General features: G+C 49.3%; 1 protein-coding gene across 1 annotated transcript in view; it reads left to right on the top strand.

The window, feature by feature from the left end:
• Positions 1-7344: 7344 nt before the first annotated feature.
• The window catches only part of PLB1 (phospholipase B1), a gene marked incomplete at its 5' end in the record, with an annotated part of 92424 nt that continues 82415 nt past the window's right edge, over positions 7345-17353 (top strand). Inside the window, one exon of the mRNA XM_082307342.1 lies at positions 7345-7579. Coding sequence (XP_082163468.1) covers positions 7345-7579 — 235 coding nt within the window. The remainder of the gene's footprint in view (positions 7580-17353) is intronic.

Raw genomic sequence — 17353 nt, 5'->3', positions numbered from 1 at the left:
GGAGTGGCAGGAACCCAGATACACCAGGTTAGGAGTGGAGGATGTAATATTCAAGTTAAAAAAGAAACAGTGGTGGGGAGGAGATGGTAGGTGAGTCATGGCTAGCCAGGCTGGTGCCAGGCCAAGCTGCTCCTTACTCATGGGTTTCCTTAGGAGTAATGTCTGATTTGGCTTCCTGCTGGTCCCTGTCCCTCTTTTTTTTTTTTTTTTTTTTTTTTTTTTTTTTACCCCCTGTGTTCTCACAGTGCCATGGGGAAGGAGATGAGAGATGTCAGAGTAAGTTATGTGGCTGGTGTATGAAAATATTTGTGAAGTCATGGGGAATGCTGAAGGTATCAGTCACCAGAATGGGGAATACATGCGTATGCCTGTGTGAAGTGAGCTCAGCGGTCAGGAATCCGTATTGTAGGAAAGCTGACACGAAGTCGACATGAGACGGCTGAGGCCATAGAGCCTGAGCCAGCCTTAAGGTGCCCTGCAGGGTCAAGGATGGCTCAGGGAGTGAGGGAGAGCCTTTGGTAGGCTTTTTCCAAATGCACTTGTCCTGGTGGGGCTAAAGGAAAAAGTAGTTATTCTGGGGGAGTCATGGCAATTATAAGCAAGTATGCCAAAGGACCCAAGAGCATCATCTCTTAATATCTATCTCCACGGGGCCTGGGGCATGGGGGAGTCCCCATTTGATCTCCTACTGCACACAAGCTTTCTCTACGGGGAGTGCCTCCAGGATTTCCTGCCTCACGAAGGGCTTTCCCGTTACGCCGGTGCACAGAGGCATCCAGGCTCGATTTTTGTCAAACCGGCTCCTTTGGCAGCGTGTCCCCCCTCCGCCCCCTCCCAAAAAAAGGCTAGCAGGAGGATACGTTCTTGCTTGCCTCCTGCCAACCTGAAGTGCTCCCTAAGCTCCTGTTTGCTTACGGCGCCCTTCAAAAGGGCTTAACGTTGCTTGTCTGCAAGCTCTGGTTGCAAGGCTAGGCCTCCCACCTGATTTCCTCCCAGCACTGGCTGGTTGCGACTGCCTTTTATCATCATTAGCTCACAGATGCTGGAATGTCCACACCAGTTACTATAATTTGGTTTTGAAGGATGAAATTACACAGCAGAGCGAACTGTTTTCCACCAGTCTTCTAGCTGTGGGAGGCCGAATTCTACCACATTGACATGGAAATTGTGTTTTTCCCGACATCCTCATCTTGTTTTAGCTCTCCACTTCACTTAGGGAATTTCCCCTCCTTCTGAAACAGGCTCACCCTCCCTCCACCCTGCGATGCCCAGACCTCGTTGTGTAAGTGAGGGATCTGTGTGTTACCACAGGGCGGGTGTTTGTTCCCAAGCGGAGTTGTGCTGAAAGAGAGATCACACTTTCCTTTTGCAAAGAAAGGATGCAAGCAGCATCTGCACCAGCGAGTCTTCCATCGGGATCAGTATACCTCCCAATGATGTCTTTACTGTGTACCAGAACTGAGAGAGGCTCCCAGTCCTCTTTTCCTTGTCCCTTCCCCATGATGCAAGACTCATCTCTGGACTTGCCTCATGATCACATTTCTTAGTGAAGTACCAAGAACTGGCTAATCTCTCTAGGAAGCATGTAGCAGGTCTGGGCAGCAGGTAGGCTGGTTGTCTTACAAATTCAGTGGAGCGGAGTCCCTACCTGGGACAGAGTTTTTGTGGCAAGCACAAGCCCAGAGGAGTGGCCTGAATATATCATGCCAGAGATGGCAAGTTGTCAGATGAAGGCTTTTGGTGATATTTTTTTTTTAATTTGGTCTAGAATCTGCAGGAGCAGCTACAGGAACACTGTAGAAATTCTGCAGCCAATGGAAAGTATAAGTATGTGCTAAACCTGAAGAAAGCTTAGTGGCAAGCGGAGCTGGAGTGGGAGTGTGGGGGAAAGGAGAGCATCCAGAATGCTGGTTTGAAGTGATGTTTCCACTGTCATGTGGGAAGGATGTGACAGAGGAACACTGTGACATGGTTATTGCATCAGATATCCCGAAGTGGAACAAATGATGCATTTAAAAAAAAAAACAACAAACCACCACCACCTTAAGGTCCTACTCCTACCGATGTCTATGACCTGATCCCCCTGAAGTTTCATGTTGTCATACCAAGCTCTTGAATTCAGTTGCAAGGGTCCAGTGTTTTCTGCTCTGTCTCATGTGGCACAAGTGAGGCCCCTATTCAGCAGTGCTTGGCCGCTGTCAGCACAAGGAGCAATATGGATGGATTATCAGCCTGGGTGGAAGTTGCTGGCACACTCTCGTAAGGCTGAGGTTTAAAAGAAGGTTTTTCATGCGTGTTCAAGTGTAGTGAGATCCAAAACACCTCAGGAAGATTTTCCTTGATGAAAATAGGGCAAGGCTGGGAGGAGAGGCCGAGAGAGCTGGGATTGTTTGGCTTTGAGAAAAGAAGGCTTAGGGAGGATCTTACCAAAGTGTGCAAATACCTGATGGGGGTAGGGAGAAAAGGGGATGCAGTCAGACTCTTCCCAGTAGTACCAAGTGACAGGACGAGAGGCAATGGTCACAATTTGCAATAGAGGACATGAAAATAACTTTTTCACTGTGAAGGTGGTCAAACACTGGCATAGGTTGCCCAGGGAGGTTTGTGGAGTCTCCATCCTTGGAGACATTCAACACCTGACTGGACATGGCTCTGAGCCATCTGCTCTAACTGACCCTGCTTGAGCAGAGGGGTGGACTAGACACTCTCCAGTGGTGCTTACCAACCTCAACCATTCTGTGTTTCTGCTTTTGACTCCACATACTACAGAAGGAGTATATTGCGAGCATACTTCTTTCCCCCTTGCAGTGCTATCTCATTTGAACTCCAGAATTCCTTCGTACTAAATATCAGCTTTTTTGATGCTGGCTATGTGAGGTCAAACAGATAAGGACTAAGCTGGGAGGAGGATATCATGGCAGACAAGAATGTAAACTGTTCAGCCTGCCACAGTGTGAGTCTCAGATTTCCCTTTTTATTTTGCATGCTTGTCATGGTCCACAGACTAGCGGGGGGGAAGAGAGGGAGACAGGCCTTACATGGCTGTAGTCTAGAGACTGCATCCCACAAATGACTGTACAACTCTGCAAGTTCACAGGCAGTGCCAGGACTGTTGCCTACTTGCCTTTCACAGGCTCTCCTACCGTTTTTCCTCTCTCAGGCAGAAGTTGTTTTTCAAGTTCCTCGGAAAGGTAAATACGCATCTACAGCCAGCGATCCTAGGTGAGCTCATGGGTCAGGCACAATCCATCAGCTGAGCACAGACACTCTCCCTGCCCCCCCCCCCCCCCTTCTGTAACCCTAATTGGCCGCCCAGACTGGGATAAATTCATCAGTGGCTCCCGATGATGACATGCACTCATGCTGGTGATTATTGATGTGAGTGGCCACAGCAGGAGATATTGCTGGTTTTGGGCAAAGGGAAGAAATAGGTCAGTTCTTTTCCTTTGGGTAGCTCAAGTTATTCAAGCACTGGATGCTCTAATTCACCTAATTCCTATTTCAGTTGCTTACATCATATTACTACTCTGAAATGCACTTAACTTAGTTTTAAAACTGTTTATCTCATGTTAATGAGGGTAGAGCAGCAGACACCAGCCTGTGGGCTTAAAAGAAAAGTTACATGCCAGAGGCCCATGAACATCTCCAGTAATCTAGGGGGAAAGGTGAGCTCATGATCCCTCCGCATCTAAGATTGCCTTATGGTCTAGCCAGGCACAGCCCTGCTCTGACCCCTCAAAGCCAGGGCTTAGGGCAGGGCATCAGCACCAGAGCCTCACGCAGCGGGAGTCGGCCGCTGTAGCCTTCGTTCTAGGCTGATGCTGACTTAGAGGGCTGCAACCCTCCGCTCTTCCCTGGCTGCTACAGGTCACGGGGGTGATGGGAGACGTTGGCTGCCTTTTGTAGCCTCCAATTGAACATTGTGTTTACGAGCCACAAGGACTGTGATTAAATCTCTACTCTGAGTAATGTTCTGAGGCCATACTGGTATCTAATTACCTTCTCCACTTCTGGCAGCTGAGGAAATGAAGATCTGCCTGTGACGCTGTCTGTGGTGAAAGGGAGGGAATAGGAAAGGAGAGTGACACCTTCGAAACATCGGCTTCAGGTGCTTCCCTTGACCTTGTGTGTGCTCTTCTGCCAGCACCTGCAGCTGGGATGGGTGCTCCTCCTGGACTGATGCTCTTCCTCCCCCCTGCTCCTGTTGCCCTGGTGGAGGTGGGGGCTTGCTGGAGCCACAGTCACCCCTGGACAGGCCTTCCCCAGGCAGCTGTGAGGAGCAAGGTTGTGCTGTGGTGGCACAGAGCAGAGGAGCTGTACAGTGAAGGTCTTGGCAACCCATAGCCCCCTAAGAGGCACCTTGAATGTAGGAGGTCCTTGATTGCACGGACATGCCTGTCCTAGGGGGCTGGAAGGAAGGACCCTCCCAGGGAAGAGTATGGTTGGCTGCCTTGGTAGGGTAGGTCTGTCTTCCACCCGTGGTGACTGTCTGGTCCCTATTTTGTTTTCTTTTCTCACTTGGCTCCAACTCTTAATTTCTCTGTGCAGCTGCTGCCATTGCTCTGTTCCCCAGGACCAGCAGCTGCTCCACAGGCACATTTCTGGTGGCGAGGAGGGAGGAAGACTATTTCCACCACGGGGCTGTACAAAGGGTTGAATCCTCTGACCCGGTGCCACGGGGAAGAAAGTCATTAGTAATCCCTACTGTACAGCGGCTCTGCCTGCCCAGCAGGATCAATGGCGCCATCTCGGCCCCATTATGTTGACTCTGAATCAGCGAGGAACGCCAAGGAGCTGGGAGGAGAGGACTCCTCCCTGTGTGGGGTACTGCTGCCTGCCTGGGACAGTCAGGTCCTCCTTTCCTCCTCCCTGATTTTGGAAGAGGTGGTGAAGCACTCAGTGGCACTTACGCCCGCAGGCTAGCCCAGACCCTAGAGGAGGACGGGCAGAGACCCTGCCGGGGCACGTGCCAGGCTCACCAGCTCCAGGAGTGCGGTGCGAGCACGGGTGCCATGCACCCTCCCTGCTGAGGCCAACCAGTTCTGCTGGCAGGTAGAGGCAGGGGTGGATCTTGGAGCCATTTCCAGGGAGCAGGCTGGCGCTGGAGAAAGCAGGGAGGCGGAGGCTGCCTCCTTGCCCCCACGTTGACACAAGGTTGGGGGTCCAGCATTTAGAAAAGGGTCCCATTGAGAACTCACCCATCCATCCCCTGAGCTGCTCGCAAAGACGAAGGGAGCCAGCTTTTCAGACTATACCATTTAAGGAGTTCCTCAGCTTAGTGAACCTCGGCTGACCTCAGGGTATACCAAGTTTCCAGCTCAGCAGAGCAGCGTTTCAGCTGAAAGCACGCCACCCAAAACTTCCCTCCTTGCATCTAGGGGGAAGGGGGGGGCTGCGGGAGGGTGGGCAGCAAACGGTGAGGCACAGAAGCCAAGGCAACGTTGGGTTAGTGACTCTCGGATGTAGCCAGGTCCCTTCCTAGGAAGGATGTTGCAGACCAACAGGACCAGCTTGAATGCGAAGCAGCTTCAGCAGCTTTTGGCAGGCGCTGGGACAAGGGGGATGGGAGGGCACCAGGCCCGCAGCACCGCTGGGTGCTGCAAGTTGGGACGCAGGAGCATCGCCCCAGCGATACTGTGTTTACAAAGGTGAAAAACATTAATAGCACGCACTATGCTCCTCCTGTTGTTTCAACAAGATCAAGGTGTGTGCAGGAGAGCGCGTGTGTATATACATGTGCACACACACGCACTCGCTGCGGCTGGCGCAGGATACCGCTTGGTGCAGGATTTTTCCAGCCGGGCTGCAGTCAATACTGACAAATACAGTATACGTCCCGTCTTGCCCACAGCACTGAGGGAGCTGCAGCAGGCTTGATGCTTTCCTCCCTCTTGTGAAAGACCCGGGGTGTTTTCAGCAGCGCGGGGAGCTCGGGTCCCAGCTGCCTCAGGTCCCAACAGTGCGCGGTCTTGCTGCAGCACCAAGCGAGTCGGGGGGGAGCGACGCCCAGCCGGCTGCCTGCCTTGCTGCTGGTTCAGCCCTCCGTGCTCTGCCCGCTCGCCATGCTGCACAAAACATAGGTTCAGTGTAAGAAGAAAAAAAAAGAAGGAAAAAAAACATAGTATGTGAGATCATATAATTAAAGATGGTATCAGAATGTCTAATTAGGATGACTGAGAGAACTTGGCTGGGAGACGCAGCCAAGAGCTGAGTTAGTGTGTTTGCCAGTCCAAAGCTCCTTAACAGTAATTAATCCTTAAATGTCCAATTGTTCAGAGTTCAAGGAAACACCTCCTACTACTGTACTTTGTGTTCCTGTTAAGCAAGGAGACACAGCAGGGCGTGTGCCCTTATTCTGTAAGAGCGACACGCCTAGGGGTGTTGTTAGGAACTAGACCGAAGGTTGAGTATAATTATTAACTACCTAAGAGTTCCCAGCATTGCACAATTACCCAGGCCGCCTTGCAGCTGTGTGCTCGCCCAGTTCTTTTTTTTTTTTTTTTTTTCCAAATAGAAATACTGAGCTTTAGTGGTGCATATGTACAAATTATACCTGAGTGTCATCTGCTCCCCTTCCAGTGTCATTCATGCCACTGAGCTGGGATGCATTAGCGGAGGGGGCTGAGGGGAATGTATGTCTGTATATACCTACTGCATGAAAGTCAGTGCTCTTCACTGAAACCCAACAGGCTTATTTACATCAGTTGCAAATTTGACCCAGAGATTTTTCCTTTGTTTTGATGCTGTCAGCGACTCTTGCATTAACATAAAAGCCTTGGCTATTTAGTCTTGTGGGGTTTTTCATTCTGTTTGCATTTTTGAGGTGGGTTGTGTTGGGTTTTTTCCTTTGTTGATGTTAACAGGGGGAAAAACCTGAAAGAAACATAGGTTTGACACGGCAGCTGAATGGAACTGCTTGTCCTGCTACAGGTCTTCTGCCGTTGTCGGACCCTTGTCTGGGTGGTCACTGGGACAGTGGGAAGGGGTGCCCAGGCGTGGGTTTGAGGAGCAGAGCCGCTGCTCCTTGGTGCCCTCAGGAAAGCCCAGCTCAGCGGTGGCATCGCATATCACTCGCAGACAGGAGGGAGTTATGTGTCATTTCCTCAGATGCAGCATCATCTTTTTAAGTCGCGTTTCTGCGTTTTTATCCTCTCCCGTCGTTTTTTAATTGACCCTTTCTGGCGGGCGTGGCAAGGGCCGGGCTGGGAGCCGGCCGGCCAAAGTCGCTTCTGCAGGGGATCATTAACTCGGGCGTCAGCCAAGGCCGTTTAGTGTTTATAAAACTCAGACAATTAAACACGGTCGCAGCCCTGAAATGCTATAATTGGAAAGCAGCCTGTGACGATGTCCACCGAGGGGGACCGGCTCCCTGGCACCGAGGCGGGCTGGGCGGGCAGGGACGCGCCGTCCCGCCAGCCCGGCCAGGCCTGGCCGGGGCCACACTGCGCAAACGCCCAGCCGGGGGGGTCCCTGCCCTGTCGAGCCTACACGCTATGGACACGAAAACAAAGCCTGGGGAGGGAAATGGAGGAGAAAAGGGACTTGCCCGGCGCCACCCGGCAGCCAGGAGCTGGCTCAGGCGCGTGGGACGGGTCTCCCGGGCGTAGGCTGCACTGTGCCCCCGCGGGTCCATGGTGGGCCCCCGCGCCAGCCTGAAGCCGGCTCTGCCATTGCTTCTACAGGCATTTATCAGGGCATGAAGACCCTCCTGCTGCCAGGCTGCCATTTTGGGAGGGCGAAGGGACTGGCCTTGTCCCGTGGCTGCTGCCTGGGGCTTTGGAAACAGCCATTAACTGGGCCCTAGGCAGGCTTTGGGGTCGCAGCCAGTGGGGAGCGGGGTGGTTGGGGCTCTTCCCGGTTTATACGGTACTCCTGCAACCTGGCCTCCACTCTTAGCCAGTTCTGGGTACTGCAGTACCAAACGCCACTGATGCTTGTTCTCCGCCAGTGACTGAACAGCCACCGGGAGCTGCGTCAGGCAGCTGTTGAACTCGCTCTCCAAGCAGATCTGTGTCTTCTGTAAAGTCTGGCGAGTGGGGAAGATGCCGAGTACCGGACTGGGATCACCACAGCCCTGCTCCAAGCTCTGCAACTGACTCACTGTTTCACCATGGGCACATCACTTCACCTTTTTGTGACTCAGAATTTTCATCTATCAATTAGGGATTTATGAAGTTTAATTAAGGTCTGCAAAGCCCTTTGAGATCCTTGCTTGAAAGATGCTGTGCAGGCATAAAATGGTGTACGCAATGAAGAAAACAAGAGAAATTAAACGCTCCAGACGAGAGAGAGGAGAGGGCAGGTTTCCCACTGCTTGGTCTCCCAATTACATGCTCCTTGTTTGGATGGCAACCTCACTTTAACCTGTGGACAAACGAACTTGTTCACCCCTTCTTGCAGCAGACAGGCGATGACGTGCAGCAGTGTCTTACTCATTAGTTAGCCTTCAGTCATCTTTCCAGAAGTATGAGCAAACGGGGAAGGGGGAAGGGAGCGAGGGCGGGTGAGGAGTACGAATTCCAGAGAAAAGGGAAGTATCAGAAAGCAAGCTAGGATGTGCAAGGGCCTTTATCGCTGCTGCCGAAATCTAGCTCTGCACAGTAACAAACAGGAATAGATCTCATCTGTCCCTAGAGATACGTGCCCTGGAGCAGGGAAGAGCTGATGAGTTACAGCAGAGAGGAAGCAAGAGAGTCTTCTTATGCAAGGCATCTATTTCAGTGTCAGAGAGGTGGTAAGCTCGACTTGAAGGAGTCTGAGGAGAGTGTTTGAACCTAGCTAGACTGAGAAGTTGTTTTAGCTATGTCTTTTAAGGTTAAGGCCTTGTTTGCAGAAGTCATCGAATACACACTTCGTTTGAAGCTCATGCTTAAATTTAAGCATGTCATTAAGGCCTTTGCGGAATGGGGATGTCCAAATTTGTTTAGGTGCTTGGTGGAAACCAGGTTTAAGGGGTGGGACTCTAACAGCAGCTGTGGGACCAGCCAGACCACGAAGGTCCCCAGGAGCCACAGAAAGCAGTAATACGTGAGCAGCCTTGCCATACTATTCATAAGGTCAGGGTGACCTGGGGGAAGAATGGGCAAAAAGGAAGCTCCATCTCCAACCTTTATTTTCTCCTTTGCTTGCTGTACAAACAACCCTGTGGAAGCTGGCTCCAGTAGGTGTGGTCTGTGTATGCACTCCTGGGTGTGCCACTTCGTTGTGTGAAAAGGACCATTCCTCACCTCAAAGCAAGTTTCCAGGTTGTCACTGACAGTCACATCAAAACTCATGACCCCTCCCATCCCCCACCTGCATGCCTTCCCTCTTACCTAAGAAAAACAGAGATGCCTGTCGAGGTGAAACGCAAACTAGCCTGGGGTTTGGTGTCTGTCTTTGTTCCACACTGATCTGGGACTCCTCTGTGTATCTTTCTTCTGAGCTGCCAGGGAAAACAGGTACATGATAATTGCTGCTGGCTAGAACAGCCCCCTGCGTTCGGGGCAGCCATCCTCACTCTCCTGCCCTTTCCTGGAAAAAGCTCCCCCAGTCCATCCAGCTTTCCTCAGGGTTTCTTATGCTTCCTGTTGGGCTGGCTGGTCTGCTCTAAACGCCATCTTTCTGAAAGCGCTGGTGCCCCAAATTTGGCACAATGTTTAGCATCAGGGAGCACTCTTTTGGGATAAAGCATAATAACGACCTTCTGTGACATAATTATGACACGCCATTAACATATCCCAAAAGAAATGTTTGTTTTTATTGCAACAGCAGCATACCGTTGACTCATTATACGATCCACTCTAATTCCTCCAGATCCTTTTGTGTAGTACTGCTGCTTAACCAATTATTCCAAGTCGTTCATTTGTGCGCTTAATTTCTCCTTCCCAATCATAATACTTTGCTGTGTTTTTATTGAATTTTATCCAGTTGATTCTGAGCAGCTTTTGCAATTTATTGAGATCACTTGAAATAATAATGTGTAGATTAATTGTTCAGAAAATCCTATGCACAGGCCCATGCCTGCACGCATAGCTGGTTCCAGAGCCCAGCCTTTCCATCTTAAAAACACAGGCCTCTAGCACTTGATAGCATTCTTGCAATATTCAGCTGAAATGTCAGGATGAAGCCTGGCAAAGCTGTGAATTTTGAAAGGCTCTTTCAATGGAAATATGGAATAAGAGCATCTGTTCAGCTGGCAGTGGCTTTTGGTCTCTGATCATCTAGCATTGGTTTGAATCACTGATATTTTCTATATTATTACTGGTCTTTAAAGCGTGCAGTCGCTGAAAATAGAGAAGCTTGAAATCGGCTTCTGACTGTAAGGGAGGAGACGGAGCTACTGTTGTGTGGTTGTACACCTGGACAACCACAGGTCTCACCAAGAATCCCCTGGTCTGGGCTTCTCCTCCCAAGGACTGGAGCTACAGCTCCACTGCCATTACATTTTTTCCCCACTCTCAGCCGAAGGGTCCGGATACACGTTGTGTTGGGGAGTGAAAATGTAGGAATTTGGTGTCCTCTCGTGGCAACTGTGAGAGTTACAGTTGGGAAAAGCAAGCGTGACCCTCCGAACGCAAATTGTCATTTAGGTCAACTGGCCGTGTGTTCCCGGCAGAGCAGTGACATTCCTTTCCGCCCTGCACTGTAAATATTTCTAGTCCAGTCTGGCTTCTAGAGTTTCTGTATGCTCACCCCTCCTATTTATTTTATGCCTGGTTATCCGCTCCCCTTTCTGGAGTGCTGACTTATGTGTGACTTTGGGTTTAGGATTGACTTGGTGGTGTTTGCTTGTTGTTCCCCTGTGATTTCTTTGCCTCACAAAAGGAAATTTAGCTTCTGTAAGTACTTCTTCACAGTTAGCAAAGGCAGCAGCTGCTTGCCCTTGCATGGTCCCTTAGTAAAATAAGTGTGCCTGTGTCCAAAGGCCTTTTAACCCACTTCTCTAAGCACTGATTCTATTACCCTCAGGCTTGCCCCAATGTGGTTCCACTTACCGGGTGAAAGAACCGGTGAGCAAGAAGACACAGAGCACCTGGACGGCCCGTGTTTGGCTCTTTTAGCCACAAAACAGGTGAGAGCAGCTCAGTGCATTGCATAGATGGTGAACGCTACAGTGGGAGAACGTGCTTGCCACAATTTGCGGTGTGTAAAGTATGTAAAGGGAGCATGCTGAGCCATAAGCTCCTGGCTCCAGGTGCTTCTGCTGGATATAGATGAAAACTGATCAACCTCAAGGACGTTGGAGAGTAAAGGTCTGTAAGTGTTTGGTGCAACTGCAGCCAGAAGAGTCAAATGGCTCATCCCTTATGAGGAAAAGCATCCTTACCCCCTCTCCCCATCTCATCCACTATGCTACCACTTGGTACTTCTCTTTTTCAAGGGCAGCACAAGCATTAATGATGCAAAAGGAATACAGCACAACTGGGGCTGGCTCATTGAGGTCAAAGGGATACGTTTTCTGACATGTAGAGGCAGGCTGAGAAACAAACTTCTGTGGGGTAAACAGAAGGTTTTTGGGATGTGGGTAGATGGCCTAGCAAGTCTGGGACACCGTGGCACCTAGACAGGCTGACCCCGCGGAGTCTGTGTTGTACCTTCATGTGGGAAGAGCTTCAGAGAGCACAGGAGAGTCAGGAGCATCCCACATGGTTGCTGCAATTACAGCGCTGGCTGAAAACAGAGCCCCTTTGTGGCATGAATACAAACAGCAAAAAGCTGCCACTGCTTTGGGAATTTTATAACTTAATGGAAAAGAATGGGAGAAAGGGAATACTAGTGCTTCCGTTTTACAGAGAACCACAGTGCTTTGAGACTTGAGCTTCAATTCACAGAGGTATTTATTTAGGTGCTTGATTTCCATGCAAATCTTTGAGAATTAGGTACTTTGGATGTAAACATCAATGAACTCACCCAGAGACTCACAGGAAGAGAGCATATATTTTCTGGTCCGTACTGTAAAACGCCATCACTGTCTATCAGAGGCAGACAGACTGCTTCCCTTTGCTATCTGCCTTCCTGCCTGCGCTGCGCTCTCAAGGCTGTGGTAGCGCTGGCGGACTCTCCCAAGACTGTGGCTGTAACCAGGGCTCTGCAGAAATGAGCATTATCTCCTGATCTGACAGCTGAGGGGCCAGCTGAAGATGAGGCCATGGGAAGTATCTGGTCCCCAGCTTCTTGCTGCTTACAGACTCAATCAAATCCTCAGGCTACAGAAAAATCAGTAAAGAGTCTTTAGCAGAGACTCTTTAAATGTTGATGTCTGCTGTTTTCTGGGTGTTCAGAGCCCTCAGCTGGCTTGCAGGCATGCTCAGGCTTCAGCGGGCCTACAGAAGGGCAATGACTAACAGGACAACCCCCCCCCTTCCTTCCCACAGCCCTGGGGCTCTTGCCCCTGTGGAGCAGGGAGGGTTTCAGGCTATGGCATGGTCTGCAGCTCACCTATGTCAAAGGCCCAGAAGCTGCTAGAAAAGGCAGTGAGGAGCAGTTCCAGCTTTTGCTGTGAGGGTACACCACATTTTTGTGACAGGTGATGGGGCTTGAGGGACGTGTGCCAGCTGTACAAGCTGCAAAGGCAGGCTGGGGTACCTCCAGCCTCCTGGCAGCACTGAGCACAGCCTGCAGAGATGGACTTTGTGCTTTGCTTTGGTGCCAGCCTCAGGTCTGTGGCTAAAGGGCTTGTGCCCTTGCCAAACAATCAATGTGTGTGAGAGGTTTTGCCCTCCTGCACGCACAAGGAAGAAATTTTGAGTTTCATTCACTTACTAACGTTGGATCTGAAGTTTCATTGTAATATTGCTGCCTTCAGCTACTGCTGGGTGTTTGCAGGAGGCTGCAGCTTCATAGCTCATCCAAAACGTGGGTATAACTTCAGCAGTGACCTTGTTTATTTACTTATTTGTCACCACAGCTCAGGTCTCTATAGCAGCTCTGCCAATCCCAAATACCAACTGAAGAGTCCAGTGCTCCAGTCATGCACTGAGCTTAGAAACATTTACTTTAAAGAAGTGCATTTGAGACTTTGTGTTTGCATTTGTTTTTACAGGTATTTCTTTTTGAAAGTCATTCTAGAAACAATTTAGATCCTCCTCGTCTGCAACTCCAGAAGCTTGGGGTTTTTTTAAGGGGACACCAAGTATTACAAGGCCTTTTGCTCACTTTCAGTAACCTGACCATATAGAGAGTGGTGCTTTCCGACTCCTGCCCGAAAAGGCTAAATTAACGCTTGGTGTCTTCTTTACCTTTGAGTATTTGCCTTCTCTCCAGCAGGTGGTAGCAGCCTCCTTTAAGCTGCGCAGCTCTCCTGCCTGCTGCTCCAGAGTTGCTGCCCTGTGATTCGTGTCCCTGGCTGCCCTTGGCCTCACTTCATCTCCTCACTCTCCGCTGCACGCCTGAACTCTCCTGTGGAGGAAGATCTGCTCTTTAGGTCCAGAGCGTGCACTAAATTTACCAGCAACAGGAGGTGATGGGACAACATCATGAGGAAACGTGAAATGTCTCGCTGTTGCGTATGATTTACTCCTAACGGCTTCACGGCACTATCATGTTCTACCTGTTACAGGTGGGGGTCTCGTAGATGGAACAATTCAGGGATATGCTTGCTAAATATAAATTTCAAGCTGTAAGGCCTTGTCCAGGCAGTAGGATTAGCTGAAGCACTGGCAAGTCACAGACAGGCTGTATCTTCAGATGAAATGGAGAATCAGTCTGTTTTGTATTTCCACAAGTCCTCTGCTATGTCAGTGTAATATGATAGTTTTGTGGACGCAATTACATTATCGTCTGATATACGGCCTCTGCTTGTTAGCTGCTGAATGAGCAACTTCCCTAACTTACTCAGTAAAAGGTTGTGCTTATGGTGACAAACACCTTGGGTTTAATTATGAGTGGTTGAGTGCTATGTTTTTTTGTGTCTGGTTGTTTCTGTGTTTTGTTTTTTTTTTTTTTCTTTTAACATGCAGCCATAGATTAATTATTTGTAATTTAAAACACTGGTCCTATAGGTGAGGACCTAGATAGGTTGTCAGGGTTTCCAGTTTTCAATATTCTGTGTAAGTAAAAGGAATGCAGGAAAGAGCTCTGTTTATGTGAGCAGATAAGGAAAAATTTAAAGACAAGCTAGAAAAATCCCTTGGCTTTCCCAGCTATAGCTCTCATACCAGGTATGAGAGGTGAAGCTCTAGGTATATTATAAGCTACCTAAAAATGTAGCAATGGGCCAAGAAGTTTGGCTAATATGTTTCAGTGCATAACATTTGAGCAGCTGTTTGATTGTTGCTTACTTTAAAGCTGTAACTGGGGCCTGACTTTTGTTTTTGTGGTGTTTGCACTGTTGAGCTTAGACATGTGAAACAGGTCCTTTGCTTGAGAACAAAACAAGGCACAAAACTTCTGCTCTTCACCACCAACTGCCACGCAAAGCTCTTCTGTGCCAGTTGTGTTACGAGCCTTCTCCATCCAGGGCAGGTGACAAGACGACTCACACAATTCAGGCAGGGTTAGCTACAAGGCCCACCTAGCTCCTTGTCCCACCTGAGCAGCAGCAGGCACTTTAGAGCAGACACAAGATGTCTTGTGTTCATCATTAGGTAATTAGCTACATGGCTGCAGTTCCCTAGGGTATTCCTAAGTACCATCAGCTGAGGGCTGGCTCATGGTCTGGAGCTCTCCATGTCTTCTCTAGCTGCATCTAGCTTTGCCCTTGCAGTAATGCAAAAGCTTTAATTTTTCTCTGACACCATCTGTATCTAAGAGAAAATTGTCTCTTCTCCCTTTTGCAAACTTCCTTGATCTTTGCTGCCACTTGCTATTTGCTGTTGAATCTAGGAGCTATTTTGATGCTTGGGTGGTGGGAAGGAGTGCTTACAGAAGATTTACAAGCCTTGCAGTTAATGCTGTTTCCCTTCTGGAGGATGTCATAGTGTCTAAAGGCTAAACTCTTACTCTTGGAGCTGTGGTTTATGGCAAATGTATGAATTAATGCTATCTTCCTTTCTGTGTTTTGCTTGGTGTATATTGAGGAAGGGACTTTCTGGGATGTAAAACACTTCCAGCTCATTAAGAAGTCTGTTTCTCAGACTTGTTGATAATCAGAGCTTTCTGTTGAGGAGCGAAGCAGCCACAAACCCTTGTATGTAATGACAAAACCCACCAAAGGTAACTCCTATCCACGCTGAGACTGTGCGATGCCACCTTGACTGACAGGTGATAATGGCCCCGACCAGCCTCACCTGGGGCCTCCCTCATCCTGCCCATGTGCCTGGCAGCTCCACTTCAGCTCAGCCCAGGCAGGGGAGCTGCTGGCTGGTGAGATGCCCTGACAGTGAGTAAGCTTCTAATTTTTTATTACCTTACTGGTCAAAAGAGCCTGGGTGTCAAACCATGTTTCAGGTTGTGAGACCCCTAAGTGGAACGAGCTCGTCCATCTCGGACTTGAACATGTTGCTGTGCCTGAGGTGAGCAGCCCCTTGCCTTGGTGAGGTCTATGGTATGTTTGTGCTGAGATGAGGCTGGAGACTCAGGGGGTGGAGGAACATTTTCCCTGTCTGTGCAGATTCCTCCTTGCATGTCACTCTGAATAATAGCTATTAATGTTCAGAATTAATATTACATTCCTGTTTTTTGAAAAGTGAAGTGGGCATAAGATCTACCTCCAATGCGTTCCTTCAAAGAATGTCAAATTTCAGTCATGAAACAACAGAAAGCCAAAACATGTAGCCCTTTGAGGGATGGGTTAGGCTGCCTGAGATGGCTGTATCGGTGGCTTATTTAAGCATTTAAAGCTAGTCACTTAAGCAGTCTCTCATTATGCATGTAGGAGCTCTATCTGGGTGTCAGTGGGCTTGGAAGAGACCAGAGAGCACTCTGGCGTTTTGTGCGAGGACAGCAAGCTGCTCTTCAGAGGCTTGATCCTGACCCTGTAATTGAGGCATAGCGGAGTCTCGCTGGGGAGTGTAGTATCACAGTCAAACTGGCATTTCTGCACGCTCTTTGAATCTGCAGAAGTGACCGGGCTACTGCGATAGTGTCGTAGCAAGGGATTTGGAGACGTGGGCAGAATGATGGCGGAGTTACTGATCCTGCTTGTCCACCAGTGCTCTGTCTTTGCCAATACCAGTGAGGCATACCCCAGTAGAAGGAAAATTCTCCAGAAGGAGAACTGCCATGGGCTGAAGCTGTAGAGGTGGTCTTTAACATGCCTGCTGCTGAGACTGGTGGTACTCAAGGGTTCACATTGCTTCCCTCAGCGATTCTCTGCTTCTCTCACTATCAAGGAACTTTATGGTTTCAGGTGACACAGGAGAGGTGACACATCCCTTACGTTGTCTCACTTTAGGACAGGGCTTCACAGCACAAGGCAGAGCTGTGCTGCCCTACACCACGGCTTGCTGCTGCTCTGGGTGGAGGCTTGCTCTCCTTGCTCCGATCATGACCCTCCCATGCTCTTCTGTGCCCTGTCTGATGTTCTTCACACCTCTCTGGCAGCCAGTTAAGCTTAGGTTTTTGGAGTTTCAGTGAGTCAAATCAGCTTGGGGAAGGAGCTGGTGGTTCTGGAACTAGTGGAAGAGAGACAGGCACAGCATGAGGCTGGTTGAAGGCAAGGAAGGAGCTGAGGCAGGGAAGGAGACAAGAGGGAGAGCACAACCTTCCTCTTTGGGGGGGTGTGGGCTGTTACATGGGGCTCAGTTGCCCTTGTTGCCTCAGGAACAGAGGCTCTTTCCCTGCCTGATAATGACAGGCTAATGCCAAATTAATGTGTTATGTATTGCCTGGAAGAGCCTTGACCCTGCTGGAAGCTGACTCACGTGATCTAGGTTCTCATATTTGCTGAGAGTCCCCCTGAAAAGTGGCCAGCTGTCTCTGAACAAATGAGAGAAGCTGTGCCACTTCTGTACTCCTTTGACCCTTGGATGGGGCAATTTAAAAACTGGGGTTGCATGTGTCTTTGAAATAAGATACCATTTTCGCTTTGCTTTCCAAAGGTAAAGAGGCTAATAAATTTTATGGCTGCTGAGTTATCAACTTGTTAAAATATAAAGGAGGACAAAGAAGAGAACTTCTCTCTTCACAGCCTTAACGTCTAACAGACAGCACGTCAAGATTATTAATTCATAGAGGCAGTTATCATGAAGCTATTGTTGGGCCTGTTGTTCCTTTGGTTGCTCCCCTCAGAAGGTAAGTTTTGAAAGGCCCTTTGAAAATTCGAGTTACGCAGCATTTAGGAACCTATATTTTTAGTTGTTGCAAGGTGGGTGTATAGCAGGAGTCTTAGAAGCAGCATGAAGAAAATCTGAGAGTGAAACTGTGATCTTGCATGTAATTTTGAGTATGTTTTATCATTTTCGATAAAGGTACACGCATTGGTTTGCACTGT

This window comes from Platalea leucorodia (genome assembly GCF_965183815.1).
Source record: "Platalea leucorodia genome assembly, chromosome: 3".
In the NCBI taxonomy this organism is placed as follows: Eukaryota; Metazoa; Chordata; class Aves; order Pelecaniformes; family Threskiornithidae; genus Platalea; species Platalea leucorodia.
The sequence above is the reverse complement of the archived record's forward strand: the minus strand, read 5'-3'. Positions and strand labels throughout refer to the sequence as shown.